Source organism: Paralichthys olivaceus, chromosome 12 (genome assembly GCF_024713975.1).
Source record: "Paralichthys olivaceus isolate ysfri-2021 chromosome 12, ASM2471397v2, whole genome shotgun sequence".
In the NCBI taxonomy this organism is placed as follows: domain Eukaryota; kingdom Metazoa; phylum Chordata; class Actinopteri; order Pleuronectiformes; family Paralichthyidae; genus Paralichthys; species Paralichthys olivaceus.
Genome location: NC_091104.1, coordinates 10256509 through 10281861, shown reverse-complemented (window position 1 = coordinate 10281861; position 25353 = coordinate 10256509). Strand labels below are relative to the sequence as shown.

The 25353-nt window shown below is 41.1% G+C and overlaps 3 protein-coding genes across 4 annotated transcripts; all 3 read right to left on the bottom strand.

Annotated features, from left to right (window-relative positions):
• Positions 1-1976: 1976 nt before the first annotated feature.
• On the bottom strand, positions 1977-3514 carry fabp7a (fatty acid binding protein 7, brain, a). Its single transcript, XM_020097965.2, has 4 exons — positions 3357-3514; positions 2656-2828; positions 2472-2573; positions 1977-2229 (listed from the first exon to the last, which is right to left on the bottom strand). The coding sequence occupies exons 1-4, from the start codon at positions 3427-3429 to the stop codon at positions 2179-2181; spliced, it is 399 nt and encodes a 132-aa protein (XP_019953524.1). The 5' UTR covers positions 3430-3514; the 3' UTR covers positions 1977-2178.
• A 1081-nt stretch (positions 3515-4595) lies between these two features.
• Positions 4596-18411, bottom strand: usp40 (ubiquitin specific peptidase 40). 2 transcript variants are annotated; one of them, XM_020098164.2, is made up of 31 exons: positions 16289-18411; positions 16118-16185; positions 15787-15900; positions 14856-15020; positions 14524-14670; positions 14179-14322; positions 13691-13819; positions 13401-13517; positions 13172-13279; positions 12851-13051; positions 12334-12472; positions 12056-12137; positions 11759-11930; positions 11574-11658; positions 11065-11135; positions 10582-10979; positions 10351-10507; positions 10210-10270; positions 9448-9501; positions 9147-9235; positions 8892-8978; positions 8751-8787; positions 8593-8657; positions 8270-8344; positions 7988-8173; positions 7641-7759; positions 7472-7537; positions 7124-7334; positions 6826-6921; positions 6636-6730; positions 4596-6405 (listed from the first exon to the last, which is right to left on the bottom strand). In XM_020098164.2, exons 1-31 carry the CDS (start codon positions 16473-16475, stop codon positions 6297-6299), a joined length of 3834 nt encoding a protein of 1277 aa, XP_019953723.2. In that variant the 5' UTR covers positions 16476-18411; the 3' UTR covers positions 4596-6296. The 2 variants fall into 2 exon arrangements, with proteins under 2 accessions (XP_019953723.2, XP_019953724.2); XM_020098165.2 differs by having other exon boundaries at positions 12334-12469; positions 16289-18409.
• Positions 17727-25309, bottom strand: LOC109636445 (thrombospondin-type laminin G domain and EAR repeats a). Its single transcript, XM_020098166.2, has 13 exons — positions 24943-25309; positions 23491-23714; positions 22675-23033; positions 22159-22249; positions 21880-22036; positions 21667-21798; positions 21508-21578; positions 20976-21137; positions 20684-20879; positions 20338-20570; positions 19282-19460; positions 18930-19031; positions 17727-18653 (listed from the first exon to the last, which is right to left on the bottom strand). The coding sequence occupies exons 1-13, from the start codon at positions 25025-25027 to the stop codon at positions 18500-18502; spliced, it is 2145 nt and encodes a 714-aa protein (XP_019953725.1). The 5' UTR covers positions 25028-25309; the 3' UTR covers positions 17727-18499.
• Positions 25310-25353: the final 44 nt, after the last annotated feature.

The following is a 25353-nucleotide window of genomic DNA, read 5'->3' as shown; positions in this document are numbered from 1 at the left end:
TCTCTGGTAAATCTTGTCTTCTTGTCTCTGCAAAAAAAATCACATTTATGCCATAATTTATTTTTATCAATTTGTTTTATTTTTATTGAATTTGTAAAGCAGCCTTGAAAGTTACTTTGTAAAGCCAGTTATTATTATTATAATAATTATTATTATTATTACAAAAAGTTGAAATCCTTCTATAATTTCTTTGATTGAAAAAAATCCTAAAATCAAGTCCAAATTCCTTCAATAGAACCACACCCCAAAAATTATGAACTCTGTAAAATGTACTTTACAAACTCACAAAATTCAATTCTCTGAATGTCCTCCGTGCTGCTACACTCTGAGAATAAAAATCTCTGTTTATTTATAATGAACCTAAAATCGATTTATTTTTAATTTTTTTTATTAACTGAGGTGGTAAAGTCAGTGCTGGACTTTAACGTAGTTAAATTCAGAACCTGAAGATGAACACACGTTACCTGAGATATGAGCAAAATGAAGAAGGAGCATCAGTGATTTAAACCCATTGGCCTGCTCACACAGTGTGAAACGCTGAGTCATACATCGTCAACACTGAGTACAGAGCAGAGTTTCTAAAGCATGGTGTGTACAGAGGTTCAGGAACAGCAGCTTTGAAGGTGGCAGCTCATCTCGTCTTGTCCTGTCCTTGAACGTGCAGTGATGTGCTGAGTCATGCAAAGATAGTGAAGAACAATGTGTCGGTTCAGGGGATACTGAAGGAATTCAGGAGGCGTCGGCTGAAGAGAACATTTACTGTCCAATTCAAGGAATGAGAAAGAAATGAATTTCATACAGATTAGAAATGAGACTTTCTAAAAACTCAATGTGTGTCAGTTTACTCTCTTTGCAGAGATTTGACCTCAGACATGACCTCCGTGTCCTCAGAGGCAGACGCAGTCCTGACGAGTGTAAATGGGAAATATCATGCATGAGACAATGGAGCGGAGGAGGAGCGTCTATACATGGTCAGGCCTTCACACTGTATTTCTCTAATGAGGCCAGACAGGGGTTACTACGGGTCGGCTTACACCACTGACACAGATTCCTCACTGAGAGGAAACCTTCTGCTCTGCGTCTCCTGGGACGAGCAGCGAGGACAGAAGAAGAACAGTGAAACTACCTGTGACTGTTTCCTGGACGCTGATGAGCTCCCTTCTCTGTGACTGTGCTGCTGAGAATATCGTGAGATCAACTCAACTCCTTTTCACTGTCGTAATCCTCCAAATGCAAATGATGTGAGAGCAGAGGCGTGACTCTAACTGGAGCATAAAGACAAGATTTTGATTGAAATCTATTCAGTGGGCAGTGACTGTATGAGTTCCACTCCAGTTACCAGGGTTTCTTTGTGTCAGAGGCCTATTGAGAGGAGGCCAACCAACCCGACAGCCCAAGTGTGGAGACGGGAAGAAAAGGCATTTGTAGAGACAGTGTTCATTTGGATGGAGGAAATGTGGGAAAGATGGAGGATAAATGAGGAAACTCTGTGAAGTCTTGTTTAAATCAAAGCTCTAAAGACCAGTCGGACACTTTTTGTTCTATTTTTATACCTTGAACTTGTAACTGTTGAATATTGGATTGGTACAAACTCCTCTCCTCTCCGCTCCCTGTCTGTCGCGGTTGGTCCACACCATCGAATGATGCCTCTGACGTAATGACACCACAACTTTAACCGGATTATCCCGAGAGCGTGTGACATCACCTCCCTCCGTCCCCCTGCAGCTCTCAGCCGCCTCTGACCATCTGGGGGTTACTACAGGACACTCAGGCCCTTGGGTTCAATGGTTACGCTGCTGCTGCACCATCACCCTGCAGCTGTCACCTGGAACTGCACCCATGACAGGGACTGCACTGTTCCCACAGCGTGCAGGGGAACACAGGACATTGGACGTTGAGAGGAAGAAAGACGCTCTATGTGCTGCAGGGTTCAGATGAAGTGGTGCTGATGAACAGAAAAGATCTGAGACTTTAAGATCGTTTAGTCTAGAAGTTTATTTTTTTCCCTTCACAGTCTGAATTTCTTACAAAAGGCGTCATAAAAGATTCCCTCAAATATTGATCACATGGTAAAACAACAAATGAAGTGCAAATCATTGCATACGGAATAAGAAAGTTTTTCTTTTTAATAAAAAACAGGAGAACACCTTGTTGATCTTTCGACTGCAGGGTGGAGTTTTACGCTTTCTCATACGTGCGGACGGCCTGGACTCCCTCAAAGGTCAAAGTCTGAGAACAGGGATGAGGAAAAGCAAACAAAAGTGAATAATGTATAGAAATCATGGATACGTTTTTTTGTCAAACCATTTAAATTCTATGATATCAGATTGTTTTTTTTAAAGAAAGTTGTACATTAGCTGTTTGAAACTTTATCTGCAGGACTTCATGAACTGGTGGATGGACAGAACGACTTCTCTTCATTTCTCTCAAATCTCAATTAATCACATTCTGTATCTTTAATTCCCACTCACCATCACCATCTTCCCATCCTTCATTTCTCTCACAAACTTGGTCTCCTTCCCGTCCCACTTCTGCACCTGCACAAGTTTGTCTCCGTCCATGGTGAAGGTCGACTGCAAACACAAGCCATGCATTTAAAAGTCCAGGAGAAGAAGTTATCCACCATGGTAAAGACTTATCGGTGACTCCACTCACTTTGACGTGGCGGTCGTCGGGCGTGGTCTCGTCGAACTCCTCTCCCAGTTTGGAGGAGATCTCGGTGTTTCTGAAGGTGCTCAGTGTCTTCACCACCACTTTGTCTCCATCCTGGCTGATCACCACAGTCGGTTTGGTCACATTGCCCACTTGTCTTGTGGCAAAACCAACACCTGAACAAAAAAATCTACTTTTAACTATGCATCACAAATGATGATGAGAATTCATTCATTATCTACTCATCACTATGTCAAGGGGTGAAGTGTTTGAGTCCACAAAACACGTCAGGAGGATATCAGAGGACATTTAGGCTACAGACATGATTGTGCAGTTTCAAGTCAGATTTGAGTGTCGGGGCTGACGGACACTTGGATGAAACCACAGGAGCAGCATGGAGGCTTTTCTGTATTTTTCTGTTTGAAGAATTGACTACCAGTTACTTCAATAGTATTTTTGCTGCAACGCTGTTTACCCCTGAAACTCCACAAGTGTTTTGTGGACTCAAGCACTTCACCCACCCCTCCATCGGCATAGTGGTGAGTAGATAATGAGTGAATTTTCAGTTTTTGGGTGAACTATCCCTTTGAATATGAATTTTCCGGATGTTCTTCAATCAGAATAAAAATATTTAAATATTAAATCAGCAGCCTCTGTCCCAGCAGCATCACTGCAGAACAACACCACCATGAGCTCAGACTCACCCAGAGCCTTCATGTATTCATCAAAGTTGTGGCTGTCCACCAGTTTCCACGAGGCGCAGAAAGCATCGACCATGTTTGCAGATGTTAAAGATCCAGATCACAGACTCTCAGTGAGATGAAGCTGAAGCTGAAGCTGCTTCTCTGCTGCTGCCACATTAATACTGTCAAACACAGCCCTGACGTCAGCAGCGGACTCGCAGCTGATTGGACGACGGGGCCGCTGCGTGGGCTCTAATTGTTTAATACCACAAAGCTTGTGATTGTGAGGCACTGAAGACTGATGTATTCAGGTGAGAAAAAATATGTTTGTCCCGTTTTTATTCCATCAGAATCATTATAAAGACGTAATATCAAAAAAATATCTAAAATCTGTCTTTAATAATAATTGACTTAATAATAAACTTGATTTGTTAAAGTAAGAAAAGTCTGATGATCACAAAAACAGGGGATTTGTATGTATAAAAGACAGAGGTATAATGTCATTTAGTTTGGTTATTAGTAATAGAACAGAACGATTTTTAAAAAACTACTCATCATAAAACAAGACTTTTTTTTGAGTAAGTTTGTATAAAATAGAGAAAGAGCCAAAGTTTGTAAACCAAAATACTGACCTGATGGTGGCGCTCCAGAAGTTAATGGGATCTACATAAGATTTCACATTTTAAAAGAAACACATTTTTGAAACTGTACATAATTTTAATTATTTGAAAAAATAACTTGTACTCCAAGGTTCCCGTCTTAATCTTTGTTTTTGTACTTCAGGTACTGCTTCTTCTTCCTCTAATTTTCGACTTATTTGTTCCGCACCAAACACCAAAGCAAATCCTTTGTGTTTTGAAAACCTGGTAATTTATCTGTTTCAGATTTTAAGTCTTAAAAACAAATCCTTCATCTTTTGTATCTGTAATTAAGAACTTGGATGTAATAATCATAGAATTAATTTGGACAACGCTGCACCGTGTAGCTTATTCTCCCTGAATGTTATTTACGCTTTTCACAAACATACACTTCAGTGTTGTGTTTAAAATATACAGGATGAATATTTAATATAATCTAATGTTTTAAATTCACCTAATTCTTTCCGAGGTGGACGATAATGTGTGAACTAACTTAATACCAGTCCATTCAACACATTTCCCTTAGGGTGACCAGAAAAGTCTACATATCTCTTCTGGTTAGACTGACATGAATATTTATAAAGTGATGCTGCAAGCAGAGATAGAAATCTGTAAGAATGACTGAGTTACAACTATAAACCTTTATTGTTGATGAAATACTTTGATCAGACACAGATTTCCATACTTCAGCAAAGCAATAACACCAAAGATGTGATCCACAACACTAGTAAATGATACATGATCAAAAAAATTCCCTATTGCGAAGCATGTTATATATATTTTACTCATTTGCTTCAATCAACAAAAAAGATTTTTCTAATTTGCAAATTCTTGGCACCGATTAACGCCAAATTATATATGAGGCAAAAAATCAAATCAAATCCTCACAAAAAAAATGTCACAATTCAATTGATACAATAACACAATTATTTTGTCACTTATCTCAAATAAATCATTGTAACTTCCCTGAAGTCCACATATAGTGCATGCAAATCAAACATTACATTGTCCTCAATGAAAACTCGTGGAGTAAATCAAAGATCTTTACTTTTCTCACCTGGCATCATAACTGGTTTTATAACACAAAGGTTTTGCTCCACACAGTGTTTCCTTCTAAAATGTCTAAAAAGACACAATTAGGTGAAACTGAAGATGCTTTTCTGCTTTAATTTCCAGCTTCGTCAAAGGTGAATCATGTCCAACAGAGGACAATTAAGTTATTTTCCCATTTACAGAATATGACAAGAAGTAAACAACCCTGCAGCTGCTGTCAGTGAACACCTGAAATGTAAAATACACAGAATTATACATTACAGAAAGTGTTGCTGTGTAAATACTTTAACTGTAGTTTAATGTAATAGAAGAGGGCAGCAGAGGTAGAGTGAGAGAGGTAGAGAGTGAGGTAGGGAGGACAGAGCAGCACTGAGGCTTCTCCACATTAAGGCCTGTCTCTCCTCTCCCTTATCAACCTAAAATTAGCCCATCTGTAAAAAGTCACTGATTTTAAAACTTGTAAAAGAACATGAGAAGTTTAGTGGGGTTGTTTTCACCCCTGTCCGTTGGTTTTTCAGCAGGATCCAGGATTTTGTTTTCCTCTTTCATTATCGATGCAAGAGATGATGGATTTTGGGAAATTCTCACCGATTGCCCAGCGAATACTTCATGGATCTCGATGAAAAGAATCAGGCATATTTAAGGGCCTGACTTCTATGAGTGTGTGCAATTTGGGGCAGAGCTAAGTAAATATTTCCATCTATTATATTTAAATTTAATAATGGGATATCATAGGCTTTTTTTTCAGCCACAAAACATTAATATATTTCGGCGCGGATCTGGACAAAGGGGCAGATCCAGGAATTGTTTATAACATGTGAGTTTGGGCCCTTGGCAAAGGTTTACACTGCACTGAGTGTCATAAACGTTTTCTACTGCAGTGGCTTGTACTGGACAACTGGTTACTGAAAGACAGAAGTTAAAAGCCCCTGGTGCTGGTGGACACACAGATTAATTTAACCTGAATGCTGCAGTTTAACCACAACTTGAGAAAAGAATTTCATTGCAGGATTTTAACCTCAAGAAGAAATAAAGAATATGTAATTAAATCAAACTTATTGATATTAAGTTGTGATTTACATCGCATAGAAATATTGCAAATCAGCAAATCAAAGATAAAATTATGTCTTTTATCAATAAGACAAATGGGATGCAGATAGGATTTCACGGTTTGATTTTGTGACTTTAAAGTGGATTGTCCTGCCTCTGTGTGTGTAGCGTAGTGTTATAGGTAGTCCTGATTTGTCCATGCACCTACGGGAGCCGGGTGCTATCTGAATTCCCCAACATTGATTGACAGTGCCACCTCTGGCTTCCTAGATTTGGTCTGTCCAGCTTTCCTCTGTGGTGCAGTGCCATCAGATCCTGCAGCTTTTTCTCTAAAGAAAAGATAAGAGAATAAAATAACTTGAGATAAGAATAATTCAAATTATTCGACAGTTTTCACTTCAGCCAAAAAATACTGCTTCTGCTGAAGAGCTGGAGTTTTCTTTTCCCTACAGACAGTTCAAGCAATAAAGTCCATAAAGACAAAGAATCCCAAATATTATATCAAGTGTAACAAAACATTTTCCCAGCTGCTGCATCTGGAAAAGTAAGAGCGTCCCACCCTTTCCTGCGTTGCTCTGCCTGCTCCCGGAGCCTCTGCTGGCCCTGCTCGTCCTCCTGTGTGACGAAGTCCCTGTTGTTGTCAATCAAAAGATTCTGAAAAAGAAAAATCAAGAATACATTGAATTGTTTCTCACACGAAATCAAAACTGACTCTTTTACGAACAAACAGGACTTTGACTTTCAAACACCTTGATGCCGATTGTGTCGCCATCTTTGAGGTGGAACGGTGCTCCCAGCAGTGATTCTGTTCTCTTCTTCTTTTTCTTTTTGGAAACCTGCTGGTTCTGGAAGTAACAGACACGTTATTCAGTGATAATAGACCATCAATGAGCAACATGTACAACAACACTGAGATACGAGGATCATTTCTACATCTAGGTTTCTGTTTGTTTATGTGCAAGCTTTTATTTTACAGAATTAACACTGCAGGAAAGCAAATATGAATATAAATACATAGGCTCCCTGTCATGAACCTTGTAATCTTACCCAGTTGGATATTTCTTCCCAGATGTGCTTGTCTGGCTGGTGTTTGGCCAGCAGCAGAGAATCAGGGGAGAGGCCGTAATGTGCAGCCAGACATGTGCGCAGAGAGCGAGGTGAAGAATCACGGGAAGCATCCCACACCAGCTCCTCTGGAGGGTAGTAACTCCTCTCCCCTGGTACGCCCATCTTCACATTTACTAACACCTCCTTGGGCCTTAGGAAGACAAGGAGGAAATAAGTCAAGAAAGTGGATTACATAAGCAAGTGAAAGAGGCTTGATCAGGAACTATTTCACACGGATGGATATTAATGTTTTACATTATCAGAAATCGGTTACAGCTTAAACCTTACCCAAGATCTTCCTCTTTCAGCAGCTGCTGCACACAAAGGTCTGTTCCACTGCTCAGCTTCAATTTCCTGATCAGAAGAAAATCAGACTCAAACTTTCTGTATTTATCCAAACGAAAATAATCTCATGTGTATCTGTTAGAAAAAGAGAGGGACTAGAAAGTTGTGGTACCTGAGCGTTAGTTGTTGTCCTCTGAGGATTCGTGCCAGCCTCCCTCCCTCCAGCTGCCACACGCGCATGAACGCTGTGATGGGCAAACACACGTTCTGCAGAGCAGGCAGCGTCAATACCTGAAACAGAGGTAGAAAATAAAGTACAGCAAGAGAAGCAGCTTTAAACGTTTGGTAGAGAAAAAACAACAAAATCACAAACCTCATCATTTAGAATCATTTAAATAAACATCATCCCAGCATCAGAGTAATAAAATAATCAATAAATTAATCAACCGTGATTAATTTAGCAGTTATTAAGGAGTGGACTACTTAACTACACCTGTACACACAATCTCCATGTTTTACCTGAGTCTTGAGATCCTCCAGCGTGGCCTCGTCTGATATCTCCACCTGTCCTACACTTCTCAGCTCCACCGTGCTGCCGCCACACAGAGGAAGTGAGAGACTCTGTGTTTCACCTGCAGTGTGGTTAAAATCTGTCTCTGTGTTTTGGGGATCTGGATACAGCCACATGGTTAACTTTAGGAAACCCTGACAGAAAGAGAGACGACAAAAAGTTTAAATGAGAAAGGTAAAGTTATAACATATCAAGAATCTCCCACAAAAAAATTAAAACCATTTAAGAACCTTCGGAGGAAGTTGTCCTTCCGTGACGACTAACGTATCTCCGCTGCTGATCTTCAGCTCTGACAGAGAAGCATCCTGAGAATACAAGGTTGTTGTTAACGCCTGGACAGAATTATACCAGCATCACACTTTTACCAAAAACACTTTATACTTCCAGGTCAATTTACTTTGTACAGGCATGTGCTCAAAGTGTCTTTCTGTTAAACGATGAAAGATTCTCTGAGCGGATTTTTCAGTTCATATTAAGCTGTAATGAAACTTTATCTGTCAACATTGTTTGATTCAGGTCTCACTTACAGTTTAATCTGCACTCAGTCACTCACCTCATCCATAAGTGGCTCTCCAACCTCTTCACACCAATCGAGCCTCCTCAAGTGCCAACAGGTTCCTGCACGCACACATTAGACTGACATCAACCAACCAGATATGAAAAAATGATGTAAAAAATTGTAATCTTCCTCTACAGCAAGTGAAGGTTTACCATCGAGTCCCACAGCGTCCAGCATTGACTTGAGACACTGCAAGTAACAAGATTAAATAGAAGTTGATTTACACAAACAACACACAGGCGATGTAAACAGCTTGAAACTTGCTGAAAATACGTCAATTTTTTTCCCCTCACCTCTTTGACTGTGTAAGTTTCCTCCACAATTATGTCCATCTCCATGCCAGTAGAGGGCGCTGCTCCCACAGAGAAATGCAAAAACAGCTGCAACCCAGAGGGAAAGATCAATCAAGCATTTAAAATCTCATAATTCTTCAGGATTTGTTTTGAAACACATTATAAGACACTGTACTGGTGAATGTTCCGGGACTTTCACTTGTGCAGCTGCGAACACAAAGGGATTTATTGAAGATGTCAAATGAAAAGACACACCTGCGATGCCTTGGGGGCATTTCCCGGACAGAGAGTCAGTGTGGTCATGAGGCGCACGCCTGCATCACGTACGCTCAGCTCCTCGCACACTGCCCGAGAAACCAGAGTTAGATAAGTGCACTTCAGTAAATGTTTGCTACAACTTCAGACACAGATGATAAGATTACACACAGGGATGGTTCCTTAATGAAATGAACAAGGGGGCAGAGTAAAGGAATGTGTATCTTAATATTTCTGATGAACTGAGGGGGATTTCCAGCTGTAACTGATGTGCACCCCCAGGTTAGAAATGACAGAGTACCTGGAGGAAGGAGTTTCCCTGTGCAGTCCACCTGTCTCAGACAGAACTGAGCACCTGGTCAGTGAGAGAGAAACAACAGAACTGGAATTAAGAACGTAAACATATAAAAATATTAATTTAAAAAAAAGGACATCTCATCATGGTTTTGCTTTTGTGATTAACTCAATAATATTCACTGGTTAAAATATAAGAACGTAAAGACTTTTACAACACATCTTAAGCCATTTTCAGACATGAACTCCAGACAATGGGGCCAAGATTTTGTCTCCCACATATGCAGCAGGACATTCTCCATTTAGACGCATTAACAAGCTGTGGGGATGTCATGTCTTTCTTAACAGCACATCGAAACCAGCGTCTGCTTGAATCACCAATTGTGGTGAATTATCTGGATAATCTCCTCTTGTATTCTCACTTAACTCCGACATTATTCAGAGTCTTATTTGGGGGCTGGCAACAGAAACTCCACAGAATGTTGAGAGCAACCGACTCAGACATTTGTGTTCTGACATCGAGCCCCTGCAGATAATTACAGGAGACTATCCACAGTTCAGTGTATGTCTGAGAGCAGCTTTATATAATGTACATGAATTGGATTAATTCGAGAAGCTTTGATGTACCGACATCTAAGCTTCTTTGACGTACGTTCATGTGCTTCTACGTTATGTAAACAGAGCCTGACTAATAATGGAGGGGGGGAGTTGTAAGGGAATCCCTTGCAGTCATGTGTAGTTATGTTTAATAGCGTCCTGAGCGTCTTGCCTGGGGACTTCTGCTGAAGCTGCAGCTCCTCCATGGCCCTTTGTTTCACCTCGCCCAGCAGCTGGAAGCGAGACACATTAAACAAGACTAAGAAGATGCAACAAGACAGAGCAAAAATACAGACGCACTAAAAGGACTCACCATATTTCCTGTAGCTGGAACCTTAATTTTCCTCCTCTCCTCACCCTCCCCTTCACCTCCTCCTCCTCCTCCTCCATGAGGTTGAAACTCCACCTGCAGCCAGCGGCAGTCAGACGGTGTAGTCACAGTGACAACATCTCCATTTAGGGTAAACACACTAAACAAAGATAAGAAGGCAGCTGTAATAAACACAAGTATAAAGACACAAACACAGATTGCTGAGGATTTTACCTGCTGTCAAACGACTGTGGCTCCAGCACCAACAGGGCGTCTCCGTCTTTGAGTGACAGCTCCTTCAGCGTCCGCTGCATGTCGTCGGGTGGGAACACCCTCCACCCACTTGCCCCTCCTCCCTGTTCTCCTCTCTTTCCTCCCTTATGCTCCTGGCACAGCACACTCTCCTTAGGCTCCCCCAGCGCCTCCTTTACCTCACAGAGTGTCACGCCACCCGCAAACCCTCTCGCCTCCCTCTTAAGTCCTGGTCCCCCATTTTCAAAACCACCTCCGTTCTCCTTGTATTCCTCCCCATCCCTCTCTTCCTGCTCCACGTCTTCATCCACAAAGGGACGGACTACAGTCAGGAGCACAGGCTCCCACTCAGCTCCAGTTAGGATCGTGGCGCCACACACCTGAAGAGATTAAAACAGTACAATCATGAGTTTGTTTGGATCTTGAGTTCGGAGCAGGTTTGTGATGAAGTGCGGTTTTCTTCACCTCTCTGCCGTTCCACACAAACAAGTCAGAGTTGGTGTAAATGCCTGCACTGTACAGGGAGACGTTGTCATCTGAAAAGAGAAACACAACCAGAATGATATCACAGAGGTTTACAAAATGTGACGTTTGACAGTCTTCTTAAGGCTCATTCATGCTCAATGCAACAGCAATGGCCAGAGCCTTCTGTCCTTTCTCATTTTGTCCATATTTGTGCACGTCTTAAACAATCTTGGGGGGGGGCAGTGTAGCGAAAAGCGAGACAACAAAAGGACACGAGGAAGTAGAAAGAGTTCTTTGGATCATTGCAGTTTGCAAAATGGCTGCTTTTACCTCTTTCAAAACCTTCTCAATCTTCGCCGTTATAGTCAAAAACTCAACTTTGTACGGCTTAACAACCTTTCAAACGTACAGGATGTGTGAAAGTACGTGAACAGTGATGGATACATGGTCTCTTTTCAATGTAGAGGCAACAGAAATGAGCCTTTAACATATTTTTCTGAATGTCTCACCTGTGAGAGTATTGTAGAGGTGTAAACCTGCTGGAAGACTCTTGGCCACAGTCAAAGCCATGTCTCCTTCCCAGAGTTCCTGCATCTGACCAAACAAATCCGCACATGCGACACAACTTATTTCTGCTATTCGCTTCTTGATCTAAAACATGACAAACAGTGAATTTTGAGGGTGGGGGGGTTACCTGGTAAATAGCCAATCGCAGGTCTCCTACAGTCTTTCTGCGGTCGAAGCTGAGGTCGGTGCCTCCGTTGTGTTCTTTGTCGGCTGGTTGCAGGGCTCCATTATCTAGTCTGTAACAGGGGGCCAGGTGCAGATGAAGCTCCACTGTGTTGTTGGTGGCTTCAAACTTCTCGCTGTGACAGAAACAGTGTTGATTCATTTCAGTCTTTTTGCAACGAGCAAATGTTTATACACATTTTCGTAGACTAAGATACCAATGAATCCTCAATTGATTGTGAACATGTAGTTGTTTTTGTACCGCATTCCTCGCAGTTTGATGTTCTCCTCCTGAGCCATCTGGACGAGGTGGACAGGAACTTTATATTGTGGATTGTTCAGAGCTTGATAAAAAAAACAACATTGTGAGTATACATATTTCACACATCTTATTACTTCATTTTTCATTTATGCGACAAATCCCAAATCTATTCATGACAACTATTCATTAATTGATCCTTATTTCTCAACATGAACTCCCTCAACCAACAGGTCAGATATCATCTTTCAATTACAAATAAAGAACATGGTGTCCATTACCTTCACTGGGCCTCTGCAGCTGTGTTTTCCTGTAGAACAGCATGTACGCACTCTCTTTGCCCTGGAACTGCTTCTCTATGTCAGACTCCCTGATGGAGGTCACCGTTGAGTCGTTAAGGTCAAACCAGTGGCTACCCTGCTGACAGGAAGATACACCGTGAGAAACAAGCGTCAAAGTAATCACAAGATGTCCACGAGGAAAAAGTATTTCAAAACCGGTCACACTGGATAAATGTCATTTTAATGGAATATTACACATATTTTACACATTTCCAGTTTTGTATTTGATGTTTTTATAACCACTGGAAGAGATATTTGTGGTCTAAGACTAAAATACCCTGGTGCTTAAAAATTCATATATATTATCCACTGGTCTCTAATATTTCTATACTTGAAAAAGTGAATTGATATATGAATATCCTGATGGCTCATTTTAAGTTGTAAGGCTGTGTGCATGTTGATATTTTCACAGGATCTACATAGTATCTTTACAATAAAAAACTATTTGCAGTTATACCTCTGGTTCAGCTTCTGGCTTCTGGTTCGATCCTTGCTGTTGTTCAGCAGCTCCCAGGTCTGAAGCTGTAGGAGGATCAGAGTTAGTGGTCGGCTCTGTTGGGATCTGAGGCTCAGTCACCGGGCTTGGCAGGTTTGTCTTAAGTGCTACTCTGGTGCCGTTGGAAACCAACATGAACACATCACTCTGGGACTGCAGGAACTGCATCCGAGGAGGAAACATAAAAGAAAGTGGGGTTTGTGCACAGAAAAACAAGAACATTTTGAAAAAACAAACTGATGTAAGCCTGAAAATACACCAGCAACCGAAAAACAAATGTACCTTTCCTATGGGACCATAGTGTTTTCTGAACCTTTTACTCCAAGACGAACCGATCTTTTGCATGAGTTTCTGGCCCAGTTGGTCCACCAGGACAGTCTTTGATGGATCCTAGTAGACAGGAAATGAACAGCGGCAAATAATCAATGTTTCCTGCATCACTGACTCCATACAAAATAAAACCTAGATGAAATTCAGCAAAAGAATGTCTTGGGAGTTGTCGTTGCAGCACCTGGGATATTATAGAGGTTAGGACAGACAGAGGGTCGTCTTCTTGTAGTTTGGGCTCAAACGCTTCCTTGACCACCTCCTTGACTTTCCTCTGAGTTTTAGGTTTGCAGTCCTCCTCCTGACAAAAACAGAGATGTTTCCTAACACGCACACATTCAAAAGCTTGTCGTTTTTTTCCTCATAATTAAAAAAAATTCTTACAGAAATTCCACCACAATGCTTATGAGCAAATAGGTGATTTTAATAGTAAATTTATGGGGAATAAGAAGTTATAGCCACAGCTTATCTCACCGGAGGCTCCCATCGCCCGAGCTGGTCAATGTCCCTGATATAAACATGGTAATGGCCACCATAACAGCCACCCTTATGGATAATCACAGAGAACAGGTCATAGGTGTAATCCGAGTCGTCTCCGTTAGTCTGTTAGAGAGAAACACATGACAAAGATGGAATTAAATTTAAGCCTGAAAACTGAACAAAACAATAACTAAAATGGCACTCAGTGGAGTGCATACTTCTGCCAAGGACAAACAATTCATATCTGTTTTTCCATTATCATATAATATATCTTCATATCAAAAATCCCTACACGTAGATATCAGCACCAAAAATATGTTAGATTTTATGTAACAAGAAATTTCCCAAGAAATGTTAAGAACATTGACAGACAGAAGGGAGACAATTCTTGAATCACTAGAAACATTAAAGAAAAAAAGGTTAAGTTAAATGTGCCTAATCTGAACACCAATGAGTTTAGAGAGTAAAAAACTCTCAGGTACCTGCTCACAAAATGGCCGCAGGTTGAAGGTGAAGGGGAAGCTGTAGCGTCCTGTCTCCTTGTATCTCTCACATTTGGCAAAGTCGAAGCTGAATCTCAGCAAAGACATTGTCAAGAATGGCGGAAGCTTCTGCAGCTTCGCAGACTGAATAATAACAAAATGGATAAAGACATTAAGGTAAGAAAGAAATATTTTTTATGTTAACAAGAGAGATTTGCTCATTTGATCAGTACTAAGATAAAACTTGCTCAAAAGGAGAAAGTGGGAAAAGAGCAACTTTATTCTTTCTGTAGTTTATTATAACCTTTGCTATTGTGTTAACACAATGTGAAAGCTGTAACTGACCTTAGCAGCTGTGACCAGCCTGTCGCACTTTGCACAGCGGTACAGGTTATTACCCTCAAACAACTCCTCCTCCACAAACATGTTCCACAAAGCCTCCTCCAGGCTCAACACGCCGCTTACACACACCGTCAGGTCCAGAAAGTCCTCCTGAAGAAGACGCGAATGAAAATGACACAACAACTGGGTTGATTACAAATCAGTCTTAGAATTTAGTGGTGAGATTTATTCTACAACATTATCTCCTGTTGTGTTTGACATCAATCTAAATAAAGTATATATCTAAAATGGAGCCAGGGCAGAGGGACAGATGATCCATGCACACGTGGACACACCTGTCTCTGGCTGACGTTTCCACACTCCTTGCAGACAATGCTGTTGACAATAGTCCCGTGGTAGAGCCGGTGAATGAATGTACTACCACTGGTTCCCACAAGAGAGTGCTCCAAAGCACTGAACAGGATTCTGTTCAGCTCCTGCACATCATGTTGATTTGTGCCCTGAAAGACGACGACAGCAGAAATAAAAAAGGATCAAACTCAGGAGAGAAAAACATTTCGGTGTATAACATAACCCTTTTCTGTATCTGTAGATATTAAAGAAGGAATCAATGCATGTCACTGTACAAGACACCACAGATCATCAAACTTCATATAAAAAGTTGAATGGTTCTCTGCAGATTTAATGTTTAAATTTATGTGTTCTATAATAACTGTATGCTTGTTTTTTAAGGAGTAAGTAGCTTCCTAATTTCTTCTCAGTAACCCGCTGCAGAACTAATGTATAGATCACTCAAATACAAAGTGGGCTCAGAAAGCATGTTCTTTCCTCATTGAGTGTTCTTATTTCTGTCAACTTATCACAATATATTCTTTTAAATCTCTGTAAGACTGGCTTGTAGTCAGGGACTGGGACACAGCATGTCACTCTTTTCTGTGAAACCATCATTGACACATGGCAGATTTAAACATTTTAATTTCTTTTTATCACTCTCACACTCAAGTTACACTTTGTGTCTGTGTCTGTTTCTTTTTCTCCCTCCTCATGTGTTTATTGTGCATGACTACAGCTGAACTGCCTCAAGACAAAAACTGAATATCTATCAGGCTGCTGGCATGACAACTCATGAGTAAGTCTGGAATTCAGATGAGTGAATTCCAGTGAGTTTCTATCTTCCTGAAGGTCAATGAGTCAGCGAAAGGAGAAGCGTAACCTGAGTCACTCTCTTTCTCACTGACCAAAGACAAACAAACAACGGGAACGGACCTCGCTGCTGTTCCAGCCAAAGCTGTCGGTGAGGTCGGCGGTGGAGGCGCTCTGCTGGTCCACCAACAACAGACGGGCGAACAGTCTCTGCAGCTCCAGTGGGATCAATCTGACCTGTGGAGAACAACACATCAGTATTACGTCAGCTCACACTGTATAAGTTCTGCTGACATAGTATTTCTATTTTTCCTGTATTCATATTGCATGTTTACATTCTACTACTTTAAGCAATGTCTATGTTTCTACTTCTTTGCTGCTGCAACACTGTTGAGGGACTAGTAAAGGATTATTTTATCTCATCTCATCTCTACAGGCACCTTGCGGTTCTTACTTTGGCCCCTGGTTTGTCTTTGTCCTCCAGGCATCCTAACTCATCTGGCCCCAAACTGAACAGCTCCTCTGCAGAGGTAGAAACCAAACAATGCGTAAGTAAACCGAATCAACGGTGTGATGTGCTGCGGTGGGACACGGTGGATGAGAGGAAGCTCCCCCCCGGCCTGACCTCTGAACTCGGGGGTGAACAGCAGGGTCTGGAGCAGAGAGTTCAGGTAGCACGTCCCTCCCTGGTTCTTGATGCCGCACAGGTCGCTCCTTCCTCGGGCGGGTGGCGGCTCGTCTCCCCCCTTTGGTGGAAGGTGGGTGCCTGAGGAGCCTCCCTCCTCCTCTTCCTCGAACAGGTTCCCGAACATGCCGGGTGGGTTTCTGTGTTTATAATCTGACTGTATAGTTCTGCGGGGACTCGGATCCTCGCAGTGAACCGCGTGTTATCCCTCGGACACCTCTTGCTATCTCATCTTGGTCTTACCGAGCTCCCTGTTGACAGTGGCCGGGCTGACTCTGAAGCAAGAAGACTTCACGGGGCTGAACATAGCGACTGTGACTGGATGCTATGCGCGTTAGCCTCGCAGGTAGCTAGCTCACCACGCTAACCGAAGCTAAATCAATGGCAGGACACTGACGAGCAGCTGGACCGGAAAAAAATCACGCTGTCGGTAACATTAACGGTCTGAGTCCGTACTGATGGAGGAAAGAAACACTTTAAACCGAACCCTGGATTATATTTTATTCCAAATGGCCCCTGACACTGGCTCGTTCTCCTCTGTGTGTCTGACTCCTGATAAGAAACGAAACGTAAATAACAAGACCGTCGTTGGACAGTGAGCAGCCATGTTTCTTCCAGCCAGAGAACGCACTGATGCATTATGGTACTTGTAGTTTCACACTGGGTTAACATACTCGCTTAAAATCAACACAACCTAAAATCTTTAAACATTACCTCAAAATAAATATTGTATTTTTTTGTTGTATTTTTCTTTCTGTGTTTCTCTCTTTACGATGCAGCCATTTTAATTTTAACATGAACTTGGCTGCACAAACTACATTTACCCATGTTTCCCAGCAGCCATGTTTCGTCCTGTACTGATGCATTGTGGTACTTGTAGTTTCACACTCGGTGAACTTGCACTGAATGTATTTTCTTTTAACATTGCCTGGTCAGTACTAAAAAATATATCAGAACAATGTCTGTTGTTCTGTGTTTCTGTCTTTATGATGCAGCCATTTTAATTTTAACATTAACTTGGTGATACTTGTGGTATCACATTTTTAACTACAACTCTTTGCAGCAACATTAGTTTTAGCAACAAAAACTGCACTTCGCACAATTCAATTTGTATTACACAAGGACCATGGAATTTGTAGTCCCATTGCACCAAACTTGATTTACAGATGCCACACTTTAAAGAGGTTGGCAGCTATGTGCCCAGGGCCATGATTGAGGGATTGCATACCAATCAGAGACCTCACCAGGTATCCGATTAGCCGCGAAAGAACTTGGAATGAAAAGGTGTGCACCACAGGGTGTGTTTGATACTCTCATTTCCACCCCCACATGCTTCGACTGAACATAGCTAAGAGGTTAACAAATGCGTAAACAACTCCATTATAAAAATGGTTTATTGTCATGTCAATAATTTACTTTTAAACACAAATACACATAAAAAACAATGTCAGTCTAATTTTCTTTGAGAGAACACATTCCAGCTGATAAAGAAAATGTTTAAATATATTTTAATTTAAAATGCTTTGACAGAAATATACGAATTCTTATAGGTTTTCTTGAGTTGCAGTGTGTATTTCTTTCAGAAAATACACACAAATATACATGTTCTCCTAGACATCTTGCACGCACTATATTTGTTTTAAAATGAGGTACTTTAGTTGTTGACCTAGCCTTGTTGCAGGGTAAGTGAATGCAGGGTTGATTGTTTTACCAAAAACCCTCAGCTAAATAGTCATCCTTTTTCCTTTCATTTTTTGTTTTTCTGTTGTTATTTTTGGTTTCTGTAAATGTTATGATGATAAATAAATGATGGTCAATGCAGTTTTTCACGCTACAAGGATGTAAAGACACTTAATCCTATGTGGATTTGATGTAATGTTCCTCTAAAACCATCTAATTTAAAGACATTTATACTACGAAATATCAGAATCATTCTTCAAAACCCACCATAAAAAAAATTGGACTTAATGATTGCTATATAGCCCCTGATTGTACAGTATGTAATCGAGGCTGCGCCAGAAATTGTGCACAGAAGCAGTATTGGACAGACACAAAGGTGTTGCAACCATGTATGCAAATTATTTCTCACACAGGAACACAGACACAAAAGGATATAGTATGTACACACACACAAATAGACACACACAAAGACTAAAAGGTTTTCAGCTTGAACACTTTAGAAAGAGGTTCTTTGGCACTGGAGTAGATCAGATATGATTCTCCCTTGGAGCTGAAAAACTCCCAGTCACTGCACCCGATGGTTGGGAGCCAATGAACAGGAACAAAGCCTTCATATCCCTGCCATCTAAAATTCAAACAGAGAAGTAGAATTAAATCAACTGTGTATTTGAATCTGCTCAACAATTGTTCAAAAAATAGCTGTGGGCCATTTCTTCATTCCTAGAGAATCATCTCGTGTCAAAAGTGCTGGTATGCTTTCATCTGTCTGGTTCACAGGTAGGAAATAAATCTGCATTACAACAGTGTATGTCCTCCAGATGATTTCAGCTCGAAATTAGAGGCCGATCAATTTGGGTCAACTATTTAACAGTAGGAGGAGTGATGTTGGCAAGTTGACTACCTGTAGAGAACGCTGTTCAGGGAGTAGGATTCTCCATTAAAGGAGTTAGCCACAATCAGAAAGTGTTCCTCCCCGAGGCTGAAGAATTCCCAGTCCACAGCACTGGAGAGACAGGATGGTATGTGGTTATTGCAAGTATAGGAGATATGGCAGGAAAGGTAATAAGCTGTGTGTCTCACAGAATGTATATAAAGATGGACATACACCTCCATGTTAGCAGATGGGACATGGATCGAACTAAAAGGTCAAAAATACACATTGAATTTTGGCTTCATTTTGGTACATGTCAGGAAGTGGAGACACGTTGTCCATCTTTATATATAGTATACATAAAATGCTTGCAGATATGTACCTATAGGTGATAATATCCTGGAAGCGGACAAACAGCTGTCCATTCATGTCCAGTTCATAGATGGTGGAGTTGATGGCATATTGACTTGGTTCGTTACCATGGAGTCTGTGTCCATTGGCAACCACCAGGAAGAATCTGCTGCCAATCTGAAACATTTCCCAGTCTGTGGCGCAGAACGTCTAGTTTGAACATAGGAAAGAAAACAAACTGTCAAAAGCACAAACTTCTGGTGGAAAAAGAGTCTGAGGATCATCAAAGTCATTGAAACATCTGAGAACTAAAAAGATCAGCTCAAATTTGTGAAAGATATTACACTGGATAAGTGAAAAGAACCAGGAAAGTCAGTAGCCTTCCTCTTCTGGGGACCATGCATGCCTTTATACAATTTGATAGTAATTGATTTATTAGTTATTGAGATATTTCAGTCCAAACATAAGTGGTGAATGAATTAACCATTTCATCCACGCAGTAAACATGTTTAAAAGGTGTCATTATTATGTTTTCTCTCTCATTTGATAATTTCAGGTGATTATTTTCACTTGCCCCAGGGTGCTCTCGGGAGCCCTCAAATGCAGCTGTGGAGTTTCCCTTAATCACGCACCTCCCTATGGCTTCTCATGTGACTATCAATGTGTCAACGCCCACACCTCAAATGTGGCTAGATTTAAATATAGGATTCTCTATCAGTTACATGTCAAAGCACTGCTATCACTGAAGCAAATCATGGCAAACCACAGGCTCTATTTTTGGCACTTCTTGCTCCCCCATCTCTTTTCCCATTTATCTCTCTCCCTGTTTGTAATCACTTCCTTCTTTGTGTACAGGTGAGTTTTCACACTGATCTCAAAGATACTGATCTCGTCAAAGCCCAGCTGCTCAGACAAAGACTTGTATGGAAACCATGCTGCATCTTGCATCAAAGTGCTACTAACATAAATTTACACAGACGCTTGAACACCTGCCAAGTTTACCCTGTAGTATGGTATAGTACCCAACAGCTGAATAATTAAAGTTTTAAAAAGGTTTTTTGACTTATACAGTATGTTCACAACATACCTTAATAGTCTGGAACACCTGGAAGCGTCCATTGACCCAAACGTAGATGACAGAGTCTACAGATGTGGTCACTCCATCAAAAGCATTTGCGACCACCAGGAAATGGTACGGTCCAACGGTGAAGAACTCCCAGTCATAGGCCCCTGAGGTCGCCAGCGTCTGGTGAACCTCAAAAGACTTTGTTAACCTGTTCCACTTGTATATCACACTGTCAATAGTGTGATTATTGTTCCCTTCAAGACAAATCAGAAAGAGTAATTATTTCAATTTTAATATTTTATACAGGTTTGATGCAGGGGTTCTGTAACCCTTATCGAGTTCAATCATATGATTGATTGGTTTTTACCTTGTCTATGATTGGCCACAGCGAGATAGGTCTGTTGCTTGATGGTAAAAGCCTCCCAGTCTCGGGCACAATAGGTCTGCAGAGACTGGAACCGCACAAACTGTTTTCTTTTCTTGCTCCACTTGTAAATCACAGAAAAGTCAGTCCCAGACTCTTTGTCAAACCTTTCGCCAGAGTTAGACACCACCAAAAATATCTACACCAAACAATAAAACAGAGGAAATATTAGGTCAAAGCTTATAATATGCTAAACTGTGACCTCTAATATTTTTTTACTTCCTTTTTGGCATACTTTTTTTCCTATGTTGAAGTGTCTCCAGGCTAGGGCTTCATGTGTGGAGATATTCTGGTAGACTTTGAATCCTGAGTTGGTCCACAGATACACAGCAGAGCCAGAAGCTTTGGAGCGTTGAGCCATGGCAGCCATCAGACCGATGCCAGGTACCCGGAAGACCTAAACACGATGGCCAAATTGTATAGACGGAGGGTGAAAATCCTGACGATACAATATTATAAACAGAAATCACCCTTAAGTGGAACTGCAACAATATATTGCCGGATAATAATATTGCCTAGGTCAATTTCAGGAATGAACACACATTCATATAGCACTTCTATACACAGAGCTTCTTCTATCACATTCATTCATACACTGCTAGCTCAACCATCAGGGGATTTGGGGGTTAAATCTCTTTCCCAATGACACTTTGGCATTCAGACTATAGGAGCCAGGGATTGAACCATCAACCTGTGGTTAGTGGATGACAGGCACAGCCACAGAGCAGTCACCACAAATATTCCTTTTTCAACAAGCGGATGAATACCTCTATATCATGCGTTTCTGAGCTGGTGGTCAGGACTTGATGTTCCAACACGTAGTCCAGCCTTTTATGATCTGTGAACACGTAGAGGTGAGACTTTCATCAGTTTTCAACACAAACTGAGAAGAAAAGTTCTGTTGTCAGTCGATTTGTGATTCTCACCCTCCAGCACAGTGACCCACGTGGTGCCGTCGCAGAGGTACAGGCCTTTCTTGATTGGATTGAACCACAGCTGACCTTGCAGCATCTCTGAGCACGAACGCTCCAAACCCACTGACACTCGCTCCTCCGTGTCTGAGCACAACCAGCAGACAGTTAAGGAGGAGGACGGAAACAGGAGGGACATAAATCTTGTAACTGCCTTGTAAAAGTTACCATAGGAAGTCAGGTGGCTGTCTCTCTCCCTCTTCGTGATGGGCAGGTCTAAGAGGAGAGGTGGTACTGACAGAGTTGCGAGCTGGGGGTCGGAAGATGGGCATATCTGATTGGTGGCGTCCGAACCTGGTATCAAAACCAGCTGTCTTAACAAACCCTGACAGCAGATCGTAAGGAAATGATTGGGAAAATGTATTAATCGTGTCGTTTGAAATTATTTAAAGCTTATTTCTCATGCGCCCCATTAAAGTTAGTAATGTGAGGAAATGGAAATCTTACTGAAAACAAGCCTTTCCATCTTCCCCGGCTGCCGATGTGGAATCCGGATCCCTGAATGTTGACGTCTGAGGGGAAAGGCCTGGTGGGAACGCTGTTTGCCATGAAAGGAGATAATCATTTTTTAAATACCTGACGTTGTAAGTTCCTTTTCCTTTTGTAAATGAGCATAAAATCTGGGTAATTTAATTTGTCTCCTCTATTTTTCTGTTTTTAGTCAACAGGAAAATATGAGGAACGAACTGTGGGTGAATCAGGTGAGCACTGAGTCTGGGTGCTGATATTCCTCCCTTTACTGTGCCGGAGGGAGTTTCCACTTAAAACCATCCATCACACACTGTCAGGCCACTATGATGTGGCTGCGGGGTGTGAGCAGATTTGGAGCAGTGCCATTGTATTGTGGTGACGGATCTACTATCCCTCAAGGGGGTTGGGATGGTACAGGGAGAGAGGATGGCGGGAGGCAGACAGAAATCAGACAGAATCGCTCAGGAGGAACAAAACATCAACGTAACTTACATTTCCAGTGGCGAGTTACAGTCCACCGAGAGCCTCACGTGTTGACCAGAAACAGTTAAAACCAGAGTGTGCCACTGGTTATCAGCCAGTTTGGTGCCCTGAAACACCCAGTGCTCCATGACCCCTCCGTGACCTTTAAAGAGGAAGTGCAGGCATTTTTTTGAAAGCCTCAGTCCCAAGATAATCCGTCCATGTTCCTCATTACTTTGGAATTGCCTCTCAGCTTTCCTCTTCTTCTTTTTCTCTCCATCTTCCCTGATACTCCTCTTATTAGTACTTTCCAAAATGTTCTCCTTCTCCCCCACTGCTCTTTTCTCTTCTGGTTTTGGCATCACCATGGAAAAGATGTACTCATTTCTCTATAAGAAACAAATACGGAAAATCATTCAAACATATTGCATTCTTCTGAATTAAAAAGTAACAAAGTATATTGTAGATTCCTTGTTAATTGGGAAATATTTGATAATTGATTCATGTATTTGGTTATTTTGTAAAACAAAACACTTATTTTTATCTTTATGGACTGAATGAATAATCAATTAACTTATAAAAGAAATAATCAATAATGAAAATATTTGATAAACGCACTCATACTACTGAACTTGCAGTTTATATACATTTAATTAGTAAACCTTTGACGGCTATTGATTGTTAAAGTTACTTTTCAGAATATCAGTTCAAAAATCTGTAATGATTATCTACGTGTTCTTACCTACCTTAAACACTACTCTGTTGCAAAATTCACTTTAATTACTGTGCTTTTGTTATTTCTGTACTTTAGAAAACATTGTGAAGGATCTGAGTACTACTTCTCACCTTTTGTGCAATGTGTGGGACTTTTAGAGTTACAACAATGGAGAAGTCCTTTGGGAAGAGGTCACAGTTTGCCAGCACCTGGGAGGAGGGAAAGCTCATGGAGGAATGAGGGCTGGAGAAATGTACCCCCCTCACCCCTCCGGCCTGCTTAATGTGCACCCCGGGCATGAGTCTGGAGGTGTCCCTCTCCAGGACAAAAGACAGAAGATCCAGAGGGAGCAAATCTGCAAACAATAAGGAAATAAAGAGCTCATGAAGAAAAGATGTTTTACTGCTTCAACCTATTCATGAAGAAACTACTGTGTTATAAATCAGTGGTTCCTAACCTGGGGGTTTGGACCCCCTAAAGAGGTCACAAAATAAATGTGAGTATCCTGAGATGATTAACAGGATAGTGAAGAATTAAAAAGGTTTATCTTCCACAACAAATTATGTTCATTTTTCAGACTTATCTTACTGGTGCTCTTCTTTTGTAGTTAGACTCATCCAGGTTTCTAAAAACCTTGCATATATTTTCTTTTCATGCTACTTCAAACTTTTACTTGATAATGTTTCAGAGGGAAATTATATAGTTTTTATTCCACTGCAGTTATTTAATGGCTTCAGTGACTTTCTACTTAACAAATTAAGATTCTTGTGGACCAAAAATGTGAATATAAATGATGTTATAGTAATGTACATACTGTATAAGTAAGCCACCTAACAGTGTATACAAGCAGATTGAGTGACACACATAAACTGGCAACAATTTTGATGATTTTTCTTGCAAATATTCCATGGCTCCAGGTTTTCAAATATGACTACTGACTGCCCTACCTTCTAATTGTAATTCAATTATAGTAATTAAGAGGTTTAGACCATAAATCAAGTTTTGTGACCTTTTTTTGCAAGTGAGTACTTTTAATACATGTGCATTTTTCTGTCTACACTTACATACTTCTACTCCAGTAACCTTTTCAAAGTGGGACTTTTTATGGAGTATTTTACAGTGTAGTATTAAGAGGTAAAGAATCTTTTTCCATGCTGCGTGAGAGAAATAGCCCTGGGTGGCGGTGGAGCTGTAGGACCTTTTTAGCTATTAAAAGAAAGACATTTATTGGGCAGCTCCAACATTGGAGGAGACGTCACATGAACACGCCAAGTGCTCGTCCCGACATTGTGATGTGCATGGAATTGCTGCGGAATCCTAACCACATCCAGTGTCTGAACTTGTTTGTGGATATTAATTTAAGTTAATATTGCACGCAATACTGCACGCACAAACACTCCCACTGTACTGTAAGCAGATACAGACAGTTGGAATTATCCGAAAGAATTTTAGCTGGAGGGGTTTCCCAGATTTTCAGATTAAACCTAGAACTACTCACCGAATAATCATTAGGCGAGCATCAAATGTTTGGGAACGTGCTGAGGTAATAGGTAAAAATAAAACAGAACAAAATGATATAATACCTGTACAGTGTCTCCATGTGTCTGTGGTGGCGTTGATGACCCTTAACCCCAAGAGAAGGAGCTGCAGAAATATCAGCGATGACATCACAAAAAACCTGTTTGGTTCAGTTGCCAGCTGGTGCGACTGTCTCCATGTTCAGTATATTTGTTTTTTTTCTTTATCTAAAGTGACAAAACATGTCAGACCATTGTGTTTTCTTCATATTGGTCCAAATGAATTTGATCAGATCTCTCCAAAGAAAAATGTCCAGTTGAAAAATGTATCCTGGAACTCATCAAAGCTACGCCTGCAACCTGAGATTCATAAATAGTAGCAGCTGAGGTCCTGTGCTGGGAGAGGAATCCATTCATCTGTGTGGAGAATCCTGCACCTGCAGCTCCTTTTAAACACGCCGGGGCCATGCAAATCTC

What these genes read in the sequence shown, in the direction of transcription:
- fabp7a (XM_020097965.2), bottom strand. Translation starts at nt 3,429, where the DNA reads ATGGTCGATGCTTTCTGCGCCTCGTGGAAACTGGTGGACAGCCACAAC. An exon ending in TGAATACATGAAGGCTCTGG is followed by an intron (nt 2,829 to 3,356) that starts GTGAGTCTGAGC and finishes TTTTTTGTTCAG; the next exon opens with GTGTTGGTTTTGCCACAAGA. An exon ending in AGGATGGGAAGATGGTGATG is followed by an intron (nt 2,230 to 2,471) that starts GTGAGTGGGAAT and finishes CCCTGTTCTCAG; the next exon opens with ACTTTGACCTTTGAGGGAGT.
- usp40 (XM_020098164.2), bottom strand. Translation starts at nt 16,475, where the DNA reads ATGTTCGGGAACCTGTTCGAGGAAGAGGAGGAGGGAGGCTCCTCAGGC. An exon ending in TCGGGCGATGGGAGCCTCCG is followed by an intron (nt 13,518 to 13,690) that starts GTGAGATAAGCT and finishes TGTTTTTGTCAG; the next exon opens with GAGGAGGACTGCAAACCTAA. An exon ending in GGACAACAACTAACGCTCAG is followed by an intron (nt 7,538 to 7,640) that starts GTACCACAACTT and finishes TCTTCTGATCAG; the next exon opens with GAAATTGAAGCTGAGCAGTG.
- LOC109636445 (XM_020098166.2), bottom strand. Translation starts at nt 25,027, where the DNA reads ATGTCATCGCTGATATTTCTGCAGCTCCTTCTCTTGGGGTTAAGGGTC. An exon ending in GTGGGTCACTGTGCTGGAGG is followed by an intron (nt 21,579 to 21,666) that starts GTGAGAATCACA and finishes ACGTGTTCACAG; the next exon opens with ATCATAAAAGGCTGGACTAC. An exon ending in AGGTGTTCCAGACTATTAAG is followed by an intron (nt 19,461 to 20,337) that starts GTATGTTGTGAA and finishes TGTTCAAACTAG; the next exon opens with ACGTTCTGCGCCACAGACTG.